This window comes from Schistocerca gregaria, chromosome 4 (genome assembly GCF_023897955.1).
Source record: "Schistocerca gregaria isolate iqSchGreg1 chromosome 4, iqSchGreg1.2, whole genome shotgun sequence".
Classification (NCBI taxonomy): domain Eukaryota; kingdom Metazoa; phylum Arthropoda; class Insecta; order Orthoptera; family Acrididae; genus Schistocerca; species Schistocerca gregaria.
This window is the reverse complement of record NC_064923.1, coordinates 429,530,690-429,547,347: the sequence shown is the minus strand read 5'-3', so window position 1 is coordinate 429,547,347 and position 16,658 is coordinate 429,530,690. Positions and strand designations below refer to the sequence as shown.

Sequence of the window (16,658 nt, the reverse complement as noted above, 5' to 3'; positions counted from 1 at the left end):
GATGAGTTTCCACTACTGACTACAGTTCACCCAAAATTTAAGATTAATTTTACTGTATATCAATGAGAATCCTATATTCTACTAAATTTAGTCAATCTGATATGGATGATTTTTATATTCATTCAGTGATTAGTGTCTTCACTGAGTATTGTTTCTTATGTTATGATATAAGTTCATCCCAAGTTTTAATGTACAACGCTCTTTTTCAAATATATTGTAAAATATTTCTCTTGTACTTATCTCTTAATTTATTCTTATAGTTCATGAATCATATTTTTGATCTTTTACTTCTGCATTGTCATTTTTATGAAATGACAAAAATTCTACTAATTTTTAGTATATATATATATATATATATATATATATATATATATATATATTGTGTTACAAAATCTTTGCCAACAGCTTTAAGGAATTGTGTTTCTTTTTCTTTACATCAGGTTATGATTCATACTTGTTTTTAATTTTAGTTATTTTTCTTTCAGAATTTAAAACTTTTATTTTTGCCCTTACAGCCCTAGACATGGTAGTAACACAGTAATTTGCCGCATTTTTTTGGTGCTATAACTTTAAAATTTCGTTGTTGTGGAGAAATTACATTTATAGTATATTTTGCTCACATATCTTTATTTTTATAGGTAGGTACTAGCGAAACTTTTCTTCATGCTTTAGTCTTTTTTCAGGTAACTTGTGTAGTTCACTTCATTTGGTTATTACGTGAATAAAGAGAAAAGATTATTCATCTTCAATGAAGAAGTAGTAAGGTATTAAGTTTCTACACAAACAGTAAGTAATGCTATCTTTAAATTCATGTTGATTATGGTATAATTAACAAAGCAGTTGTGGTATTATGCTGCGCTATAGATACAACGTGGCGAATTTTGCTGATATATGAAAGTAACAGCTACGTTTATAGTTGCCGAATTATGACAAGAACTTTTATAACTCGAGCTGCATACTTTTTTCTGTGGCGTTAAAAAAAAGACGTCAAAGAGAACTTCATTGACGAAGGAGGCTACTGAAATTCTACTAGCTGACGGGCTGATCAACAGAGACAGTGGCTACACCGTAAGCAAAGCTTGGGACGGCCAAGAGCCATTCCTCCCCGTCTTCGGTGATGCTGTTCTCCGACCATTCCATCCAACGCATCGTGCGACCGGGTAGTGCGAAGGGGTGAGATTATAGCATAAAAGAGGCGGAAAGTAGCGAATACGGTCATTCGACAGGTATCGCCTGAAGATGACGCCACAGTGGGCTGCCGAAATATAGCGTTACGATGACGACTGGAGCCTGTTGGACACCTTAGAATAATAGAAACATGTATTTACACGTTAATAGCGTCACGAATCACAGTCCAGCTGCCTGCAGGTCTCCAACAAAGGCTACCTACAGAAAACATATAATTGAGGCACAGTTCACATGTTCGTTGCTGCGACTATCGTATGGAGAGCTCAAAATATCGACAGTGAGTATTTATACATGCTATAAAGCGATTCCAGGCAGAAAATAGTACATTTACAGCTGCATAGGCCTGAGTTAAGGACTGTTTATTGTCTTTGGAAGTCGCCAGTCTTTCTTGTAAACCTCTTGTTACTATTTTTCCCACAGATAAAACTCCAATGGTCTTAATCCTTGTGAGTGTGGAGGTCATTTTGTGTTTCCCAAATCCAGCAATTTCCATAAGTTTTGTTAAGGCCTGTAATCTACTGTGTGGTATGGGCTGGGCATCCATTACATTGGTAACACGTGAATTGCTATGTCCAGGGCGAAGCATTTCAATAACTAAGGCAGCATATCGATTGGAAACTGTATATACACAATCTGATGAAAGGTATCTGTAAACTCTATGTAGTGTGGGATTGACCAGCGGACATCACGAGAGGAGCAACTGCCATTATAAAAGGTAGTGGGGAGTATTGAGTTGTCAGCAGGGAAGCAGAAACATCACAGTCGTTCGGCCAGGAGAGCTCGTTGACTTCGAACGAGGACTAATCACTGGAAGTAACCTAAGTGTCAAATCCATCGGAGACATTTCAACCCTGCTAAGGAGCACTAGTCGACTGTTGGTGATTCTGAAGTGGAAACACAAAGGAACAACCTCAGATAAACCAAGACAAGGCAGACCTCAAATACTGACGTACAGGGACCACCGAATATTGTAGAAGGTGGTTGTAAAATATTGCATGAAATCAGTGGAAAGAATCACTCATGAGATCCAAAGCCTTGTGATGAACGAAAATAAAGTCACCGGTACAACTATGGGTTCTTTGGTTTGCTCTGGGGGGAGACTGAGTGGCACTATCACACATAATGTATTAGTTCATTTTATTACAGTATAGACCCTAAATTTACGTAAATTTGTAGAATCGGTTTCCACAGGAACGTTCAGAATATTTACAACTGTCTCTGAGTATTAAAGTATCAGCTGATACAGACAAATTTGCAAGACTCTTCACTTCAATTATAACTGATATAATATTCGCATTAATTTTTGCCGAAGACATTCAATACTCTGGCGGCCAATCTAAGGCGATGCTGTCGTCTTGATCGGTGACTGCTAACTGGGCCCGCATGTTGCAGGTCCTGTACGGTCCTTTCTGGATACAGAAAATGTTCGGTTGCTGCCCTGGCCAGCACCTTCTCCAGATCTCTCACCAATTGAAAACGTCTGGTCAATGGTGGCCGAGCAACTGGCTCGTCGCAATACGCCATTCACTACTCTTGATGAACTGTGGTATCGTGTTGAAGCTGCATGGGCAGCTGTACCTGTACACGCCATCCAAGGTCTGTTTGACTCAATGCCCAGGCGTATCAAGGCCGTTATTACGGTCAGAGGTGGTGGTTCTGGGTACTGATTTCTCAAGATCTATGACCCCAAAGTGCGTGAAAATGTAATTACATGTCAGTTCTAGTATAATATATTTGTCGAATGAATACCCGTTTATCATCTGCATTTCTTCTTAGTGTAGCAATTTTAATGTCCAGTAGTGTACATGTGCCTATTTATGCATCTGATGTTCCTACATTTCAGTTCAAGTCTATTTTTATTCTAGTTTGAGTTTCGTACAAGCAACTGTTTGCACAGTCGCATACGACCTTCCTACAATCATGAATACCAGATATCGTAAATTAGTTGCAAGTATATGTTGGAATTTAATGAAGATCAGATAACAATCACTGCAGTTAATTGTTTCACTTAGATATATGAAACTATTATGCCTTCACACGCATATTCTATACAGCAGTACCAGCTGACAGGTACTGTATATACACTCCTGGAAATTGAAATAAGAACACCGTGAATTCATTGTCCCAGTAAGGGGAAACTTTATTGACACATTCCTGGGGTCGGATACATCACATGATCACACTGACAGAACCACAGGCACATAGACACAGGCAACAGAGCATGCACAATGTCGGCACTAGTACAGTGTATATCCACCTTTCGCAGCAATGCAGGCTGCTATTCTCCCATGGAGACGATCGTAGAGATGCTGGATGTAGTCCTGTGGAACGGCTTGCCATGCCATTTCCACCTGGCGCCTCAGTTGGACCAGCGTTCGTGCTGGACATGCAGACCGCGTGAGACGACGCTTCATCCAGTCCCAAACATGCTCAATGGAGGACAGATCCGGAGATCTTGCTGGCCAGGGTAGTTGACTTACACTTTCTAGAGCACGTTGGGTGGCACGGGATACACGAGGACGTGCATTGTCCTGTTGGAACAGCAAGTTCCCTTGCCGGTCTAGGAATGGTAGAACGATGGGTTCGATGGCGGTTTGGATGTACCGTGCACTATTCAGTGTCCCCTCGACGATCACCAGAGGTGTACGGCCAGTGTAGGAGATCGCTCCCCACACCATGATGCCGGGTGTTGGACCTGTGTGCCTAGGTCGTATGCAGTCCTGATTGTGGCGATCACCTGCACGGCGCCAAACACGCAGACGACCATCATTGGCACCAAGGCAGAAGCGACTCTCATCGCTGAAGACGACACGTCTCCATTCGTCCCTCCATTCACGCCAGTCGCGACACCACTGGAGTCGGGCTGCACGATGTTGGGGCGTGAGCGGAAGACGGCCTAACGGTGTGCGGGACCGTAGCCCAGCGTCATGGAGACGGTTGCGAATGGTCCTCGCCGATATCCCAGGAGCATCAGTGTCCCTAATTTGCTGGGAAGTGGCGGTGCGGTCCCCTACGGCACTGCGTAGGATCCTACGGTCTTGGCGTGCATCCGTGCGTCGCTGCGGTCCGGTCCCAGGTCGACGGGCATGTGCACCTTCCGCCGACCACTGGCGACAACATCGATGTACTGTGGAGACCTCACGCCCCACGTGTTGAGCAATTCGGCGGTACGTCCACCCGGCCTCCCGCATGCCCACTATACGCCCTCGCTCAAAGTCCGTCAATTGCACATACGGTTCACGTCCACGCTGTCGCGGCATGCTACCAGTGTTAAAGACTGCGATGGAGCTCCGTATGCCACGGCAAACTGGCTGACACTGACGGCGGCGGTGCACAAATGGTGCGCAGCTAGCGCCATTCGACGGCCAACACGGCGGTTCCTGGTGTGTCCGCTGTGCCGTGCGTGTGATCATTGCTTGTACAGCCCTCTCGCAGTGTCCGGAGCAAGTATGGTGGGTCTGACACACCGGTGTCAATGTGTTCTTTTTTCCATTTCCAGGAGTGTATTTATAATACGATAAAGGATCGTCTATTGGCTACGTATCACCCTTTAGTATTACTCGACATTATTTCTCTTGAATATCTGTGCTTGTCTATCAAGTCTGTTTCAAATCAAGGAAATAACTGATTATAAGTTATAATCTTATTAACATTGATTTTTGGAACCACTGTTGTAATAAGAAGCTGCATCTACATGCACAGTTTATCCTTCAATGCGTAGTTTACTTTCGTGTAACAAACGTACGTCAAACAGCCAATAAAGCATATAATTAACTTCAAACCCGATAACCATCTGTCACACACTGTTAATTAATTCTCAGCAGTCCTTTTGCGTAAGGAACTTCTTTACTTACGATACATTTTAACCCTTACGTGGGAAGTTAGTCATAAAATTGCGCATATATCGACAATTATAAAGCGGAGACATTGTTGTTGTTGTTACGGTCTTCAGTCCTGAGACTGGTTTGATGCAACTCTCCATGTTACTCTATCCTGTGCGAGCTGCTTCATCTCCCAGTACCTACTGAAACCTACATCCTTCTGAATCTGTTTAGTGTATTCATCTCTTGGTCTCCCTCTATGATTTTTACCCTCCACGTTGCCTCCAATACTAAATTGGTGATCCCTTGATGCCTCAGAACATGTCCTACCAACCGATCCCTTCTTCTAATCAAGTTGTCCCACAAAGTTCTCTTCTCCCCAATCCTATTCAATACATCCTCATTAGTTATATGATCTACCCATCTAATCTTCAGCATTCTTCTGTAGCACCATATTTCTAAAGCTTCTATTCTCTTCTTGTCCAAACTAGTTATCGTCCATGTTTCACTTCCATACATGGCTACACTCCATACAAATACTTTCAGAAACGACTTCCTGACACTTAAACCTATACTCGATTTTAACAAATTTCTCCTCTTCAGAAACGCTTTCATTGCCATTGCCAGTCTACATTTTATATCCTCCCTACTTCGACCATCATTAGTTATTTTGCTCCCCAAATAGCAAAACTCCTTAACTACTTTAAGTGTCTCATTTCCTAATCTAATTCCCTCAGAATCACCCGACTTAATTCGTCAACATTCAATTATCCTCGTTTTGCTTTTGTTGATGTTCATCTTATATCCACCTTTCATGACACTGTCCATTCCGTTCTACTGCTCTTCCAAGTCTTTTGCTGTCTCTGACAAAATTACAATGTCATCGGCAAACCTCAAGGCGGAGACATAAGTGACTCCAAAGCCATGAATGCAGTTTTAGTCAACACTGTTTCCCACTGGCTTGTTTCAGGGTAAAATAAATATTTTACTTTATTTCGTCTTCAGTACCTATTTTCTCAAGATTTGTTGTTGTTGTTGTGGTCTTCAGTCCTGAGACTGGTTTGATGCAGCTCTCCATCCTACTCTATCCTGTGCAAGCTTCTTTATCTCCCAGTACGTACTGCAGCCTACATCCTTCTGAATCTGCCTAGTGTATTCAGCTCTTGTTCTCCCTCTACGATTTTTACCCTCCACGCTGCCCTCCAATACTAAATTGGTGATACCTCGATGTCTCAGAACATGTCCTACCAACCGATGCCTTCTTCTAGTCAAGTTGTGCCACAAGCTCCTGTTCTCCCCAATTCTATTCAATACCTCCTCATTAGTTATGTGATCTACCCACCTAATCTTGAGCATTCTTCTGTAGCACCACATTTCAAAGCTTCTATTCTCTTTTTGTCTAAACTATTTATCGTCCACGTTTCACTCCCATACATGGCTACACTCCATACAAATACTTTCAGAAACGACTTCCTGACATTTAAATCTATTCTAGATGTTAACAAATTTCTCATCTTCAGAAACGCTTTCTTGCCATTGCCAGTCTACATTTTATATCCTCTCTACTTCGACCATCATCAGTTATCTTCCTCCCCAAATAGCAAAACTCCTTTACTACTTTAAGTGTCTAATTTCTTAATCTAATTCCCTCAGCAGCACCCGACTTAATTTGACTACATTCCATTATCCTCGTTTTCCTTTTGTTGGTGTTCATCTTATATCCTTCGATACCGTTCAGCTGCTCTTCCAAGTCCTTTGCTCTCTCTGACAGAATTACAATGTCATCGGCGAACCTCAAAGTTTTCATTTCTTCTCCGTGGATTTTAATACCTACTCCGAACTTTCCTTTTGTTTCCTTTATTGCTTGCTCAATATAAAGATTGAATAACATCGGGGATAGGCTACAACCCTGTCTCACTCCCTTCCCAACCACTGCTTCCCTTTCGTGTCCCTCGACTCTTATAACTACCATCTGCTTTTTGTACAAATTGTAAATAGCCTTTCGCTCCCTGTATTTTACCCCTGCCACCATCAGAATTTGAAAGAGAGTATTCCAATCAACATTGTAAAAAGCTTTCTCTAAGTCTACAAATGCTAGAAACGTAGGTTTGCCTTTCCTTAATCTTCCTGCTAAGATAAGTCGTAGGGTCGGTATTGCCTCTTGTGTTCCAATATTTCTACGGAATCCAAACTGATCTTCCCTGAGGACGGCTTCTACCAGTTTTCCATTCGTCTGTAAAGAATTCGCGATAGTATTTTGCAGCTGTGACTTATTTAACTGATAGTTCGGTAATTTTCACATCTGTCAACACCTGCTTTCTTTGGGATTGGAGTTATTATATTCTTCTTGAAGTCTGAGGGAATTTCACCTGTCTCATAAATCTTGCTCACCAGATGATAGAGTTTTGTCAGGACTGGCTCTCCCAAGGCTGTCAGTAGTTCTAATGGAATGTTGTCTACTCCTTCCACCTTTCTGCTTTCCCTTCTTTGCTTAGAACTGGGATTCCATCAAAGCTCTTGATATTCATGCAAGTGGTTCTCCTTCCTCCAAAGGTCTCTTTAATTTTCCTGTCGGCAGTATCTATCTTACCCCTAGTGAGATAAGCCTCTACATCCTTACATTTGTCCTCTAGCTATCCCTGTTTAGCCATTTTGCACTTCCTGTCGATTTCATTTTTGAGACGTTTGTATTCTTTTTTGCCTGCTTCATTGACCGCATTTTTATATTTTCTCCTTTCATCAATTAAATTCAATATTTCTTCTGTTACCCAAGGGTTCCTACTAGCCCTCGGCCGGCGGCTTTAGCGAACGATGCGGGGGCTGTCGACCGCGTTTTACTTTTTATCCGTCGTAGCAATACGGTGAAGGACACTCAATCTTTAGTTCGGGACTTCCGTTTCTCTATGGCGTATTTTATGGTCCTTTCTGCAAGTCCCTATTTTTAGCTACATTTCCTTCCGTCAATTGGGCTTAACGAGTTTCGTTTTTAACTCCTTTTTCCTCTTGGTGTTGTACGGTTCTGACATGGGCGCGTATGACCCTAATTATCTTTTGCGCCCTAAAGCAAAACAAATAAACAAACCTCCTATAGACCCTTTACTAGCAAAGGATTTTAGTGTCCAAACTGACCATCGGGTAGAGATCTGTTTTATCTGTAAGAGGGGAGTAAATATTTACTTTTGCAGTAGGTGTTTCTACGACGCTAAGGCACATAGCAAATATATAAAAATACTCTTTAGATTAAGAAGTACTTGCATTTGTCAGGTTAATATCAGTTTCTGCTTCTGGATCACTTGTTATAATTTACTCATAATTTTTCTCATCAACAATGTAACATCTGAGCAAATGAAGTCACATTTTTTCAAGATAGGTAAGCAACTTTTACTGACATTTTATTTTACGAATTACACGTAAGCTAATAGAAATATGTAACTAATACAAAATTTAATTAATCGATTTCTGCTGCACCTGTAGCATTGTTTTGCACAGTGGAATGAATGAGCATAAACTAAGGTGGAATGAGACAGTCAGCCAGTATTTGGATCACACTCGAGTTTTGGAATGATGCAGTGAAATTGTCATGATTTTCTTTTGTACTAGCTTTGAAACGGTTTGTTCCTTTCGTCTTTAGGAATTCAGAACATTCGACCTAGTAGACACTATTTGATCAGAAGTATCCATACATCCCGATATAATAAGTAATTGACCACTAGATGTCAGAAGTGGGGGACCCGCCAGTATAAAAGGGGGAGAGGAATATTGCGTTGTCAGTGGAGAATCATTAACAAGAGAATGGGTAGGATCAGGAGAGCACAGTGACTTCGAACGTGGACTTTTCACTAGATGTCACATGGGTAAAAAATCCATCAGGGATATTTCTACCCAACGATTAGAAATGTGTCTTAAATGGAAACGCGAAGGAACAAACACAAGTAAGAAATCACTTGTGAGTTAGCAAGTACTGTAAGAAGTTCAGCTAACACAATGAGTCTACGTAAGTAATTAAAAACAATGGGATACAGTAGTCGAGCAGCTCCTTACATGAGTTGGGTTGCGAAGCCATTCCGCACCCACCTTATTCACCTGATCATGCGCCATCAGCGTTTCACCTTAACCACTCTCTATCGAACAGCCATCAAGGAACTTTCTTTCCGGATAAAAATGCGCTCAGAACGTGGCTCTATGAGTTCTTCGCCTCAAAGCCACGAGATTTCTACAGTCGCAGAATAGAGCTGTTAACCCGACGTTGGCAGACCGTTGTAAGCTGTGGAGGAGATTATACAATGAACCCCCTGAAGAAATTTGTATAGGCATATACAACGTATGTAAACAGGCAGAATTCAACACTGCGATCGGCAACGCCTATGTAAAGCCAAGTGTCTGGCTCAGTTGTTAGGTCGCTTACTGCTGCTACAAAAGCGGGTTATAAAGATTTAAGTGAGTTTGGATGTGGGGTTATAGCCGACGCACGAACGTTGGGACACAGCATCTCCGAGGTAGCGATGAAATGGGGAGTTTCCCGTTCGACCATTTCACGAATGCACCGCGAGTATCAGGAATCCAGTTAAATATTAACTCTCCGAAATCGCTGAGGCAAGAACGGGACCAACGGCAATTGAAGAGAATTTTTCAACGTGACAGAAATGCAACGCTTCCGAAAATTGTTGCAGATTTCAGTGCTAGGCCATCAACAAGTGACAGCTTGCGAACCATTCAACGATACATCATCGATATGAGCTTTCGGAGCCTAAGGCCCACTTGTGTACACTTCGTGTCTGCAGGACACATAGCTTTACGCCTCGCCTGGGCCCTTCGATACCGGCATTGGAGAGTCAACGACTGAAAGCGTGTTGCCTGGTCGGACGAGTCTCGCTTCAAATCGTATCGAGCGGATGGACGCATACGGGTATGGAGACAGCCTCATGAATCCATGGAACCTGCATGCCAGCGGGGGACTGTTTCAGCTGGTACAGGCTCTGTAATGGTGTGGTGCGTGTGCAGCTGGAGTAATATGGGACTCCTGTTACGTCTAGATACGACTCTGATAGGTGACACGTACGTAGGCATCCTGTCTGATCACCTGCATCCATTCATTTCTATTGTGCATTCCGTCGGACTTGGGCACTTTCAACAGGACAATGCGACACGCCACACGTGCAGAATTGCTACATAGTGGCTCCAGGAACAATCTTTTGAGATTAAACACTTCCGCTGGCTACCAAACTCCCCAGGCATGAACATTATTGAGCATATCTGGGATGCCTTGTAATGAACGTGCTGTTCAGAAGAGATCGCCACCCGCTCGTACTCTTACGCTTTTCTGGACAGCCCTGCAGGATTCATGGTGACAGTTCCCTCCAGTACTATTTCAGACATTAGTCGTGTTGTGGTACTTTGCGTGCTCGCGGAGCCCTACGCGATGTTAGGCACATGTATCTGTTTCTATGTCTCTTCAGTGCATATTATTGATAAAAGTCTGTTGTGTTTATTAATCGTACGGGAAAACACTACGAACATATGCTCCAAGCCAAGTTAGGCAAGAAGCGTAGTACGAGGATCTATAGTCGGCAAGGTCTGAGAACTGTATTTCGACCCCCACTTCATGCAGAAATCTATATCTACATCCATACTCAGCAAGCCACCTGACGGTGTGTGGCGGAGGGTACTTTGAGTACCTCTATCGGTTCTCCCTTCTATTCCAGTCTCGTATTGTTCGTGGAAAGAAGGACTGTCGGTATGCTTCTGTGTGGGCTCTAATCTCTCTGATTTTATCCTCATGGCCTCTTCGCGAGATATACGTAGGAGGGAGCATTATACTGCTTGACTCCTCGGTGAAGGTATGTTCTCGAAACAAAAGCCCGTACCGAGTTACTGAGCGTCTCTCCTGCAAAGTCTTCCAATGGAGCTTATCTGTCATCTCCGTAACGCTTTCGCTATTAATAAATGATCCTGTAACGAAGCGCGCTGCTCTCCGTTCTCTATCTCTTCTATTAACCCTATCTGGTACGGATCCCACACTGGTGGGCAATATTCAAGCTGTGGGCGAACAAGTGTACTGTAACCTACTTCTTTTGTTTTCGGATTGCACTTCTTTAGGATTCTTCCAATGAATCTCAGTGTGGCATCTGCTTTACCGATGATCAACTTTATATGATCATTCCATTTTAAATCACTCCTAATGCCTACTCTCAGATAAGTTATGGAATTAACTGCTTCCAGTTACTTACCTGCTATATGATAAAGGATCTTTCTTTCTATGTATTCGCAGCACATTACACTTGTCTACATTGATATTCAATTGCCATTCCCTGCACCATGCGTCAATTCGTTGCAGATCCTCCTGCATTTCAGTACTTTTCCATTGTTACAACCTCTCGACATACCACAGCATCATCCGCTAAAAGCCTCAGTGAACTTCCGATGTTATCCACAAGGTCATTTATGTATATTGTGAATAGCAACGGTCCTACGACACTCCCCTGCGGCACACCTGAAATCACTCTTACTTCGGAAGACTTCTCTCCATTGAGAATGACATGCTGCGTTCTGTTATCTAGGAACTCTTCAATCCAATCACACAGTTGTTCTGATAGTCCATATGCTCTTACTTTGTTCATTAAACGACTGTGGGAAACTGTATCGAATGCCTTGCGGAATTCAAGAAACAAGGCATCTACCTCAAATAACGGCTCCATGGCCATTTTTCGGTCTTCACTGCTGAGCTATTTGCCCTCTATCAGGCTGTTCTTTACATCCGCCGCCGCAGACATTCTGCTTATGTCATCTTCTCTGATTCCCTGAGCGCCATCCAGAGGCTCAGTGATCCGTATCCGGTTCACCCATTCGTGCACCGGATTCAACGCTCACTTCAGCAGCTGGTGGACGACGGTTTTCCGGTTACCTTTATGTGGGTTCCTGGCCATGTCGGTATCCCTGGGAACTAAGCTGCAGATGCCGCCGCCAAGGCTGCGGTCCTCCAGCCTCGGACAGCTTCTTGTTGTGTGCCTTCATCTGATTTTAGCAGAGTCATTTGTCAGAGCATTTTATCACTGTGGCATGCCGATTGGTCTACACTTACTGACAACAAGCTTCGGGCCTTGAAACCTCTCTCCACGGCTTGGACGACTTCACGCTCTTCTCGGCGGGAGGGGGTCGTTTTGGCCCGGTTACGGATTGGACACTGCCGGTTCAGCCATCGCCATCTGCTGACGGCTGGGCAGGCGGCGTTCTGCCCATGTGGGCATTTGCTGACGGTACGCCACATTTTAACGTCCTGTCCGAATTTTAATACACTGCGCATTGATCTTGCCGTGCCATGTACTCTGGATGACATTTTAGCGGATGTCCCAGGAGCAGCTGCTCGCGTTCTTCGTTTCATCCACTTGACAAACCTGTCTAAGGACATTTGATTATGCTGTTTTCTTTTAATACCTTGCCTGTTAATGTGCCTTTTGTAGTGTTGTCCTTTTTAGTTGCTGTTTTAACCTTGTGCCTCGCAGTGCATTCATAACTTAGTCTGTTGACCACTGTAGCTGTGCGCCCTAAAACCACAAAAAAATCAAAAAAAATGGGAACCCGTGTCTATGACCCTCTGAGTCTCGTGGACAAATAGCGCGAGCTGGGTTTCACACGATCGTCCTTTTCGAAACCCGTGCTGATTCCTACAGAGTAGATTTGTAGTCTCGCTGGCCGTCGCTCTGTAACGTTCGTATTTTTGCCTGTGTCGGTATGGGAGTACCACCTTGTTTCCTCCCTCGTACTCCAGGATGGGTGACTGAGGCTACTCGTTGCTGTGTTGCAGGCCCGCCAGAAGCTGACGCGCGCCGAGGCGGTGCGCGCGGCGAGCAGCGGCAGCAGCGGAAGCGGAGGCGGCTCGCTGGACCAGCCCACGCTGAGCCCCGGGCCCGGCTCCGGAGAGCTGCACGACTCGCTGGTGCTGCCGCCCCCACCGCCCCCGCCGCAGGAACAGGACAAGCAGTAGGCGTCCTGCGACAGCCCCCCGCTGGATAATGCTGCTGCACCAGCCGTCAACACTCAGATACGAGCACGCTGGCTTCTCTCCGCTGTCATCTGAAACGTCTGTCGATAACTACACGCGTCACGCAACAATTTCACAAATCGCCTGTTAACGCTGTGCACTATTTATGAATCGTTTGCATCTTTACTTCACAGATTAGCACTGACGAAATCTTACGAAACGAAGAGGAAAGTGTTACTTTTACTGTTACTGGTCTGTACCTGCTGCTGTCGCCTAGATCCCCCATCCACGTTTCTATGACTCTCGTGGGAAGTCAGTTTATACTGTCCGGCTAACTACAGTTTAGGTGTGGACATCTGTCTCTTTACGTATGGCTGGAAGGAAATGTACAGTAAATATTAATAGAAGCAAGTGTATAGTTAGGATGCATTTGTTGCCGTAGAATTACCTAAATACCGTCGTTGATTTAAGCCTGAGCCAACATAGATGACTTCGGCCTTTTGCCCCGTCAGACGGAGACATCGAGTGCGTGGCATTTACGAGAAAATTGGTGGTTAGCTTTTCTAGAAAGTATGTCATACAAAATTGCAGGATAAAGTAGTCGAAAACTGCATGTTTGTGTTCACAAATGACTGATTAGATTATTTTTCCGGCTTCTGTTTGTTTGGACATGGTATAAAATTTCAACAGTGCCTCTACTGGTCCGCTCAAATCCTCATCAGCTCCAAATCCCCTACACAACACAACAAAGCTTAGTGAAAATAACAGCATTAAGTATTCCTTTTCAGATTGTGTTTTCTCTCGTCAAATTCCTTTTTTACGAACTGAAAGTCAGACTGACACAATCCTCCCTTACTCATTTTAAAGCTAGATCCTTTCCTTGAAGCGGAACAAGTAATCAGCTTTTAACGATACAAAGAAATAACTTAGACAACGATCCTTGCCGTATTACTGATGTTACCTGGCGAGTCCCTAGTTTGTTGAGAAGTAGCCCCTTGGAATCTTTGCGGTAGCAGCAAGCATCAAGATTGCAGCACGAACCTCTTCGCAGGACTCTGCTGCGGTCTCTCTGGAACTCAGGGACTGAGTATCAATTAGTCTTGCATTGGTTCCCTAACAAGCAAGTGACGCTATTTCTCCTCCAGAGCAAGTGGAGGAGATAAACACTGCACAAGACGGTGCTGTCAATAGTGCCAGCTGGAATCTCTGTAGGTGTTTCAAGCAAATACTGTTATTCGTTTAGTCACCGTCGTGCTGGGAACAATACATTCTCCTTTTCAGTGTTGGTGCTCTAGCTTAGCTCATCTATTATTGTGAAATGGGCCAAACTGCCTATACTGTTCACTACAATAATAATAATAATTATAATAAATCGATGTGATGTATCTAGAGCAATTAATTGATGTTTGTTAAATTTCAAATGCCATAGATATAGTATTTTAACATTTTCCGAGCGAAAATCGCGGCCGAGAACGTTACCCAGTCTCTTTATGAATAATATATATTTTTCAGAAAAATTATGACCTGCTGTACATACTTGCTGGTTAGCTGTCATACGACGTATTTATTACAAGCCTTACTAGTAGGTGAGTGAAAGCAAAAAAGAAGCGGGTATGTGGCATTTTCAACTCGAGTTCAGCCTGGTATGAGTGTCGGTCATTAACAAGATAGTCAGAAATACATTTATTTTGGAAGTCGAAATCTTTTTTGCATTTTCTACCACACGAGAGTACATGGTCTGTATCTGAATCTTGTATTCCTACACTCACGCCCTACTCAAGTCTTGTAACATCGAGTGAGCCGCCTCGTTGTGAAAAAAAAAAGGGGTTGATTCTGTAGACAAAGATGTTGGTGTAGCCTAGTTGTTTCTGAGTCTGGGATTTTGGAAGACGACTTCGACTCCGGCGTTGGCCAGAATGGGAAGCATGAATGAATGCAAATACTGGATTTGCAGTGACTGAAGAATGAGGATCTAGTCGATCACAGGGCCTTAAACAACAAGTAGACTAGTATCCTATTTTACAGGAGTTTTGTACGTTTATAGTGTGTAGATAGAGTAAAGTTCATATTATCACTCCGAAGTGTCTTGTAATTTCTCATCTCTACACCTGAAAGATTGTGAAGAGAAGTGTAGGACTTGTTAGTAATGTTTCACTCTTTTATACATATTCCTTGTCAGTTTCTCCCTTTTGTGAAATCAGATGTTTGAAAATGTTAACTGCATGTCCTTGAATGTGCATATGTTTATTAAATTTGTGTTTTATTTCCATTGTTTATGAATAAGTCTATGTGTACATCTAAAATTTGGAAATACATATTATGTATACATTGGGCATTGAAAATAAAGACTAGTCAGTAAATGTTACCACTTTTTATCCTTTGTCATTAAACTTGTTCCTTACATAACAGTGGAAGCTTATGCAATAAAACATTTGATCTTATTTACTTGTTCTTTTTTTGTCATGTGTGACAGTATTACAAATACAGTAAACCAGTTTCAGAAGTCCATGGAACACAACTATTTTTGTAATTCTAAATTAAAGTAAAACAATCTTATGCAGTCACAGTCCACTCAGATCCATAAACAAATATAATACTACTTTACAAACAAACAGAGAACAAAAATGAAAAAGAACTATAAAAAAGATTTAAGAAGTCTATACTAATAAAGTTTTGTTACGACACTTCATAGTGCTGTTACACTACCTAATTACCAACAGTTACAATATAAGAATAAGTATTGATATCTTGTTGAAAGACCATGTTATTTTCACAATAGAAAATTGAAACAATAGCATGTACCCTGTAGCTAGTTTCTACAAAAGAAACAGTTTTTACCTGCAGGGAAAGATACTTTCACTGTTTTGAGTTTAACAAATAATTATACATACTTTATTCTATACAAAAAATAATAACAAACGGTTTCAATTTCTTAATGATACAATGTAGCAATTGAAGAAATTGGTGTCCTTTATTTTCAGCTTATTAAGGTGAGTTATAAATGTGACAGGACAGATGTGCACCATTTTTGATACTTAGTGTTCACACTGAACCTAAATTAATGAAAATATGGATATGTGGTGTCAGGTTAGCTGCAGTCAAAAAACACACTTTATTTCTTTACAGATTGTGTTTAAGCCTTGAAACTGTGTACTGATAATTTTTCTTTGCTGTTATTTTACCTTCATTCTGAAGACAGGTTTGCTGCAACTCTCCATGATAGTCTATGCTCTGCAAGGCTCGTAATCTCTACATAAATGTCACAAACAACATCCATTTGTGCCTGATTATTGTGTTCAATCCTGGGACTCCTTCTATAATATTCACCCCCCAAAACTTCCTTTTGTTACCATATTGACTATTACTTGTAGCCTCAAGATGTGTTCTGTCAACTGATCCCTTCTTTTGGTAAAGGTGTCTCATAATTTTTTTTATCTTCATTTGAATTTGGTTCCTCTTCATTAGTTATCTGATCCACTCATCTAATGTTATTAGCACCCCATTTCAAATGCTACTGTCAGTGCATTTTCTTTATAAGCTTTATGAATTTGTTGTGTAGGAACTGAACCTGCATCTTGTGGTGAGTTAATTGGCATTCTTAAATTATCCCATTAAATTCTAAAGTGTAATTAAGCTTTGTTTTTAAAAATTTGTGAATTTCTTGAGAAATA

The 16,658-nt window shown here is 42.2% G+C and overlaps 1 protein-coding gene across 3 annotated transcripts in view; it reads left to right on the top strand.

Moving 5' to 3' along the window:
- LOC126267356 (titin-like) overlaps positions 1–15,352 on the top strand; it is a 548,344-nt gene extending 532,992 nt beyond the window's left edge. For all 3 annotated transcript variants that reach the window (XM_049972489.1, XM_049972491.1, XM_049972490.1), the window contains one exon: positions 12,811–15,352. In XM_049972489.1, the coding sequence (XP_049828446.1) occupies positions 12,811–12,990 (180 nt within the window). In that variant the 3' untranslated portion in view covers positions 12,991–15,352. The remainder of the gene's footprint in view (positions 1–12,810) is intronic.
- The last annotated feature ends 1,306 nt before the right edge of the window (positions 15,353–16,658 follow it).